An 8,409-nucleotide genomic window follows, 5' to 3' on the forward strand; every position below is an offset into this window, starting at 1 on the left:
GGGAGTCTGTGTCTGAGGCCTCTGGGTTCCCAGGTCTCCTGCCTCCCATGCAAGCGAGTGGCAGGAAGGGGCCGGAGGAGGGTGCATGTCATCAGGCTCCAGGCCTTGCACACAAATTGGCTCTTCCACCCGAGTTCTCCAGGCTTGGCAGGCGCCTCTGCTCAGCTCCAGTCCCCACAGCCTGCTGGCCTGCGTTCTTGGGGTCGAGCCTGGCCCAGGTGCCTTACTCAGATGAGCAGCCTGAGGCCCACGGTGACGAATACCCACCGCAAAATACGGCAGCCATACGAGTGTGTTCACAGCTCCTAAAACAAGCCCCACCTCACTTCTGTGGTCCCTGCACCAAGCCTGGCCCTAAAGCCCACCACAGTGCGCAGTCCGTCTGGCTGCTTCTCAGGGACACCGGGGCCTGCCGACACGAGCACTGCTTTACTCTCTCGCCGGGTCTGAGGACAGAATGCACACATGCCTGAGGGTCTCCCTTCCCACCTGTCACCAGGTGGCCTCCAGGCCGCAGGTGCTGACTGGCCACGACTTAGGGCCCGTAGCCAACAGAGATCTAGTATGAACGTGGTGACTTCCTGGTAACCGGAATGGGCACAAAGGGTTATGGACAATGCAGCCAGGAAGCCAGGCGCCAGTCATCTGTGGGCATGGAACAGCTCGCAGTTAGAAAAGATCAACTAACAGTAGTTCAGCTCAATTGAATGGCTCGTATCTGCAGCCACAGGGCCCACCTCCACCCTAGGGTGGCGGCTCCAGGACCTGCGTGTGGCCCTCCCCCCGTGCCCAGCCATGGTTCCGCTACAGCACCTTCCAGTAGAAGACAGGCTCCCCAGAATACGTGTTTTCTTTGCTTTATTACAGTTTGCAAGCAATAATATATATATATATATATATATATATATATATACACACACATATATATGTATCATTTTTAAAACAACCAGGGGTGCTAGAAAGGTGACTTTTTCTTTGCACCCCGGGTTTCCTGAGCCCTTTACATTAACTATATTATTTTGCAGGCACTAGGCAAACATTTAAGAACTTTGAGCTTCCTACACACACTTCCCCAAATCCACCTTCCCTATTACATGGGATATATTGAAAACACGAGGGAAATACACACTCATTTCATTTCCTATCAGTCCCTTTCTCTATTTTTACATAACCAAAGATGTTGGCTCGGTTATGAATTCAAAAATGCTCCCAAAGTTCTTGATGATGATTCGTAGAGAAATCTGAAACACAAGGAAAGAAAGAATTAGCTATAAATATAAGTGACCAAATTGTCCAAATGTACATTTTCACAAAGTAAATCTAAAAACCAAATACACTTAAAAAGAAAGTTGAAACAAGCAGTCACTGCCCACTGACCAGTCCATGTACGTCAGAGAAGGAAGAATCACACTGTCTTAGCGGATACGCAGCCTGTGGACAAGCGTCAGTGAACACAGCGGCCATCACTCCCCACAGCCAGCAGCTCAGGGGTCCCCAAGGATCCCTCCACACAAATGAAACTAGTCAGTCAACCTATTCCGAGAGATGGCTTCCTCCCTGACGGTGCTCGCGTGTGGAGGCTCTGCCCAGGACTCGGTACTCAGCGGACTCCACCACATGAGTGCACGTCCCCTCTAGCACCTGCATCCTGAGCTTTCCCTTCTACACAGGAACAAGGACAGGGGGATGCACTACCACATGGCAGCCACTGGCTTAGTCACCTGAGACATGTAGACAGGCCTCACCGTGCCTCCTCCCCTCCCTGCCTGCCCCACCCAGCCGATGTGGGCTGGGCCTCACCTAAGCCCTGCAGGGTCCCTCGTGACTGTCCTGGTCTCTCTAGACCAGTGATAGCGAACCTTTTGAGCTCAGCGTGTCAGCATTTTGAAAAACCTAACTTAATTCTGGTGCCGTGTCACATATAGAAATTTTTTGATCTTTGCAACCATAGTAAAACAAAGACTTACATTTTTGATATTTTATATATTTAAATGCCATTTAACAAAGAAAAATCAACCAAAAAATGAGTTTGCGTGTCACCTCTGACACGCATGTCATAGGTTCGCCATCACTGCTCTAGACCCTGAAGAGCTGATCTGGGTGGGGGGTTGAGAGGGCGCTATCTTTTCTGTCACTGGGGCTGGAGGCCCTGGAGAGACCACCACAGTCAATTCCAGGTCTAGAGCCGACTGGGCAGCGTGCACATGCCAGGTGCACCCCCTCTCCAAGCCTTAAAGACACTCCCGTCCTTCTCGCTGCCCAAATGCCACCAGGGTCCGGCACTCCCCTCAGAGGGTGCACGAGCCAGCTAAGCTCTCAGTTCCTGCCTAGACACAGAGATCGATCTTTACCCCAAATGACGTCTCCTGAGCTAGAGCCTCACATGCTGCCCCCTGTGGAGATGACCCACCACATGGCCCGCAAACAGCCCTTCCAGTATCAGTGCAAGCACATGTGTAACTGCACTTTCTAGCAGCTACAGTAAGAGGTCAAAAGAGTCAGGTGAAGTGCATCTTAATGTTTTATTTAGCCCAATACACCCAAAAGACAGCAATCGACTAATATAAAATATAATGTATAAAACACTGCTGACAGCCCTGGCCAGTGCGGGTCAGTGGTTAGAGAGTTTGCCAGAGCATCGAGGGGTCCAGGTTTGATTCCTGGTCAAGGGCTTGTACCTGGATTGCAGATTTGATCCCTGGCCCTGGTTGGGGCACGTGCAGGAGGCAACCAATTGATGTGTCTCTCATATCAAAGTTTCTCTCCCTCCCTCCTTCCCCCGCTTCAGTGCTGACAACTACACAATCATGGCCATGCTGTCTCCAGGCCTCGGTGTGCACTCTATGCCATGCCCCGCTCAGCTCAGCTGACTCACGTTCTGAGTCCTCAGTGTCCACAAGGGATGAGTGGCCGGCATAGGGGCCAGCACAAATCTAGAAACTTTTAAAAATTCTCTCTTTATCCCTGGAATTCAGGAATTTTTACTAACACTTGGATGTGATTTTTTGTCATCAATCCCATCCAGAATTTAGTGAAACAACAAAATTTTTTAAATTACACATTTTCCTATCGTTTATTAAATCATTGCCTGTCTTGGGTCTATTCTCTTGGTCTGCCTTTGTCCCTATAACTTTTCATCAGTATCTGTTCTGACATATCCCTCCGATGTGCTCCCTCTGCCCATCTGGAGTCTGAACTCAGCAGTGACATCTCTCCTGAGTGCTGCATTGCTATGCTTTGTGGGCTCTGACTGTTCCTCTCTAACTGTTGGGCCACCCCATGTGTGGTTCTTGTCTGTGTCCTGTGGACACTCAGGTGGAAACAGACGGTGATGTGAGAGGCACAGGCCATGGAAGCTGCCGCCACAGCAGTGAGCAGGCTCTTGGCCCCCAAAAGAAACACCAGAACACTCCGATGCCCCCTCAGCTCTCCAAGGCCTCCAGCCCTGGTGACAGAAAAGATAGCGCCCCCCACCCAGGTCAGCTCTTTAGAGTCTAGAGCAGTGGTTCTCAACCTTCCTAATGCCGCGACCCTTTAATACAGTTCCTCATGTGGTGGTGACCCCCGATTTCATTGTTACAATTGAACATAACTAAAGCATAGTGATTAATCACAAAAACAATATGTAATTATATATATGTGTTTTCCGATGGTCTTAGGCAACCCCTGTGAAAGGGTCGTTCGACCCCCCAAAGGGGTCGCGACCCACAGGTTGAGAACCATTCGTTTAGAGAGACCAGGACAGTCAGGAGGGCCAGTGTTAGCCAGACCCAAGATCCCTGGTGGCCTGGGAGAGAAAAGCACCCTCTCTCACCCCCAGGAGCTGAGACAGGGACACAGGACACACCAAGTCACCAACACTCCACTTACTCAAAATACTGTCTCCTTAAGTGAGCATGGCCTTAAAAGACCAGAGGGAAAAGCATTCAGCCACTTTGGCAGGAGAGCTGATTAACTCTAGGCATCAGCCACTCAAGCTGACCTATGTCTAGACTGGCACAGACATAACTGCGTCACCCCGGGACCGAGACGGAGCCAGCACACACAGACCGCTGGCATCGCACATGCTCCTGTCTTAAGCGAGGTACCCAGGGCCGGCGGGCCCAAGACAAACAGCAGAGACTCCTAAGGAGCCTCAGACTGAAAACATTCAGCTCTATTTTACTCACTCTCCTAATGCCTGGGGAAAGGCTCACTATACTAGGTACACCAACAAAATAGGGATATTAAAGAACAAAATGAATGAAATGTGGAATTTTAGAGCTGGAAGGGACGGGGGCAAACCTCAGACAAATTAAACCCTGGGCCAGGCTTCTCCTGTGGGTCAAGACACTTGACCCGAGTCTAAACGTCTTTAAGCACAGGCAGAAGCCGCGTGAGTCTTCACAACCTGCCTCCCTGCAACCCCACTACCAGGGGCTGTGCCCTCGTGATGGAGTACACCCCACAGCCACGGCCACGGCCACGGGGGTGGGAGGTCCCACTGCCCACGGGCTGTGCCCTCCTGATGGAGAACACCCCACAGCCACAGCCACGGCCACAGCAAGGCAGGCAATAATTTTCGGAGAAAACGATATAAGAAACAATGTATGTTTCTAATAAAGAACTGTCTTATTTATGCATAGTTTTTAATTATCCACACTATTGGTGATGACAGAAGCATGTTTCAACACATGAAAATCAATTGTCATCCATCACATCAACAGGCTAAGAAGAAGATCACATGGTCATATCAATACATGCAGAAAAAACTACTGAAAAATCCAGCACCCATCACTCATATTGAAAACTCATGAGCGGAGCTCATCAACCTGATAAAGAACGTGTATAAAAAACCCGCGGCTTCTCATCACACCTAATTCTGGGAAAGTAGAAGCTTTCAGACTCAGAGAGGAACAAGGCAGGGAGGTGCCCTCTGGCCACCCTTTTCAGCGTGTGACCCAGTCTTGGCTAATGCGGTCAGGCAGGAAAGGGCAAGAGGTATACAGACTGGGAGGGGGAAACAAAACTGTCTTCGCTCATTCATGAGCAAGTCAGGATTTTGAGTTTTTCTCCAAAGGAGAAAATGGCTACTTTCCCAGGCATGTACAAAACTGATTACCTAGTGTAGAGCTCTGTAAACTTAAGTTGACAAAACAGCAGGAAAAACATGGTTTCTGTGGCTGATCTGAGAGTCCACACAATTCCTAGGAGCATCGGCAGGTCACTGTCAGCACCCGTGCCAGCAGTCTAGCTTAGAATGCCCATGGCTTCAAAGGCAAAGCAAACCATCAAAAATAATCTACAGCCCTAACCTGTTTGGCTCAGCGGATAGACTGTCAGCCTGCGGACTGAAGGGTCCCAGGTTCGATTCCAGTCAAGGGCATATACCTTGGTTGCAGGCACATCCCCAGTAGGAGGTGTGCAGGAGGCAGCTGATCCATGTTTCTCTCTCATCGATGTTTCTAACTCTCTATCCCTCCTTTCCTCTTTGTAAAAAATAAAATATATTTTTAAAAAATGAACTTTCTTATAAAAAAAATCTACAAAATAAGTTCATATACACTTTTCTAGAGCAATATTTTGCAAATTAAGTTTTTTGTTTTTGAAGACAGACATAGAAATCAATTAAACATATGTTCCAAGGGTTTTGCCAACAAAATGTTTCTATCTTTACAATCCCGTTTCCTAACCCCCTGGCTGTGGGCAGAGGGACCACGTGATGTAAAAGGCACCTGTGGAACAACCAGCATTTCCAGAGGGCCGCCCGCCGCAGACCGAGCTTTACCTCTCCTTGCTGTCCTCCTCCAGAGTAATTTCCATGAAGGTCTGCAGCTTTCTGTGAACAGCAGCTGCAACATCCTTCACTTTGGAACTTCTATGCTTACCTGTAAGTATGTTAAAGACAAATATGTCTGCCATCAACGCAGGCACCATTTCAACACGACTGAGCACCCACCACCCCGTAGCGCTGGCCCCCTTATTGATGCCCCACAGGACGTGAGGGTCCAATGCTGGCAAAGCTCCCCGCAGCTCTGAGGCAGAGAGAGCTCCGATGAAGGTGACCCAGGAGTCTGTTCACCAGTGAGTGCGTTCCTCCCTATGCCTCCGTGAGAATGACAACGACCACACCGCAGCGCCACCCCCGGCTTGGCAAATACGTAAGTACCTATGAAGTTCTCGGTGCTCATCAGCAACCCAACTCCATTCTCACACCCTCCACACAGAGCAGGTCCCCTCGACCTGCAGATCTCAACTAGGGACACTCCCTTAGGGGAGGCTTTTCTGATGCCTGGCCTCGGGCAAACCAGTTACCGAACATTATCATGACTGCAGACTCGGGCTTATGGGGGAGGTCGTCCTAGGAGCACTCTCTAGATATAACATGTTATCTAATAATTTTGACATTATTAAAACTGAACAAAAACATAGAAAGTTAACGGTAATGCACTGCAGGGTGTTACTGTATTGTACACTGAGGGAAGCATTTTAGGGCAGCTCCAGGCATTTCCCAGTACTATTGCAATTGTCTGGGACAGTCACAACAGGCAAAGCTAAGGCTTAAGCATTTTGCAGATACATTCAATATTAACACCAAAACATACCATCATTAGCAAAATATATTCGGATTTTTAAACAGCCTATATAATAAATACCTAATATGCTAAGTGCCCGATAGACCGGTCAGCCGTTCAACCAATCAAAGTGTAATATGCTAATGCTATGTTAAGGCTGCTCAACCGTTCGCTATGACATGCACTGACCACCAGGGGGCAGTCAACCAGTCGACCAGTTGCTATGATGTGCACTGATCACCAGGTGGCAGACCCTCCGACTGGTACAGTCAATTGGGACTGAGCAAGATGGGCTGGACACACCCTGGAGCCCTCCCCTGGTCCCTCCCCAGTTGGCCAACCTTCTGCGTCCCTCTCCAGCCCCGATCGTGCACCAGGGGGTCCCTCAGCCTGGCGTGTGTCCTCTCACAATCCGGGACAACTTGGGGGATGTCAGAGAGCTGGTTTCAGCCTGATCCTGCAGGCAAGGCCGAGGGACCCCACTGGTGCACAAATTCGTGCACTGGGCCTCTAGTAGGTAATATATGACAAACCAAATAAATTCAATTCTGAGGCACAGGAGTGATATGTACTGGGTCCAGGGGGGAAAGGTGATGGGGACAGGAAGTGTATTAAGAAGCTCAGGCCAGCCCTGATCGGTTTGGCTCAGTGGATAGAGGTTCGGCCTGCGGACTGAAGGGTCTCGGGTTCAATTCCAGTCAAGGGCATGTACCTTGGTTGCGGGCACATCCCCAGTGGAGGGTGTGCAGGAGGCAGCTGGTCGATGTTTCTCTCTCATTGATGTTTCTAACTCTGTATCCCTCTCCCTTCCCCTCTGTAAAAAATCAATATAATATTTTTTTAAAAAAAGAAGCTCAGGCCAGCAGGTTACCCCAGTGCAGGCTCAGCCAAGTAGAGGGAGCTGGGCAGATAAGTGTCAGAGCAGGGGATCATGGAACACGGGAGCTGAGTTCCTAGAAGTTCCACAACAGTTCTCAGATAGGGCCAGCAACAGCCCAAACAAAGTGATAGAAATTTAACCAACCTTTATTGATAACCAAAATAATATGCATAACAGCCGTGAGACACACAATTCCTTCAATATCGTCAGAATTAACACACATCTTTAACTCATCTAAAAATGACCTGAAAAAGACAAACATCTGAAATTACTTGACAGCATGCACCCTAATACTTGGTAGAAAGACAAATACAGGTAAGATTCATTAACCACCGTGAATTCTAGTTCCCACACTTTCACTCTGGTATGCCAATCCCACAGATGAGACACTCCATCAGAATGGGTCTTCTGGTGAAGTGAAGGAAGCTACTCTGTATGCCCCAGTACACACCACAAAACTTAGTATGTTTCTGAAAGGTAATTCACAGCTGCTAAAAATGCTTTTTAAATTTCTCACTGAACTGATCTGCTATTAAAGTTTCACAGGTATCAGGCACCTGCAAAACTATTCTTTCTTTAACTCTTCAGTCTTGTATGTGCCAAGCCTAGGGTATCAGGTGAAAGAAAGTGGCTGGAGAAATATGCAGGTGTGTGCTGACGAGCAGAAGCCACGTTGATGCCTCACCCGATTTAGTTATGAGAAGCACAACCAGATTTGGATGAATATATTTTACAGAAAGTTAGAGAAATTCTACTTTATATATACTTATACAGCCCCAGAATGGGTCTGTAAGTACAATGTTGTTATTTTATGTAATATTTACAATGTATTAGTATACTATACAAGTGTACAGTATAATGTGTTTCAGTGTAGTCTATACATCTACACTAATAAAAGAGAAAAATGGTAATTGGCGTATGACCGCTACCCTTTTCATTCGCTAATCAGGGTGATATGCAAATTAACTGCCAACT

General features: G+C 48.3%; 1 protein-coding gene across 4 annotated transcripts in view; it reads right to left on the bottom strand.

Moving 5' to 3' along the window:
• Positions 1–890: 890 nt before the first annotated feature.
• NCAPG2 (non-SMC condensin II complex subunit G2) overlaps positions 891–8,409 on the bottom strand; it is a 59,095-nt gene continuing 51,576 nt past the window's right edge. For 2 of the 4 annotated variants that reach the window (XM_015562816.1, XM_015562814.1), the window contains 3 exons: positions 7,579–7,679; positions 5,768–5,867; positions 892–1,241 (listed from right to left, as the gene is read on the bottom strand). In XM_015562816.1, coding sequence (XP_015418302.1) covers positions 1,190–1,241; positions 5,768–5,867; positions 7,579–7,679 — 253 coding nt within the window. In that variant the 3' untranslated portion in view covers positions 892–1,189. Of the gene's footprint in view, positions 1,242–5,767; positions 5,868–7,578; positions 7,680–8,409 lie in introns of all 4 variants that reach the window. The other 2 variants (XM_015562818.1, XM_006753446.2) reach the window with 2 other exon arrangements.

This window comes from Myotis davidii, unplaced genomic scaffold (genome assembly GCF_000327345.1).
Source record: "Myotis davidii unplaced genomic scaffold, ASM32734v1 scaffold1251, whole genome shotgun sequence".
Taxonomy (NCBI): Eukaryota; Metazoa; Chordata; class Mammalia; order Chiroptera; family Vespertilionidae; genus Myotis; species Myotis davidii.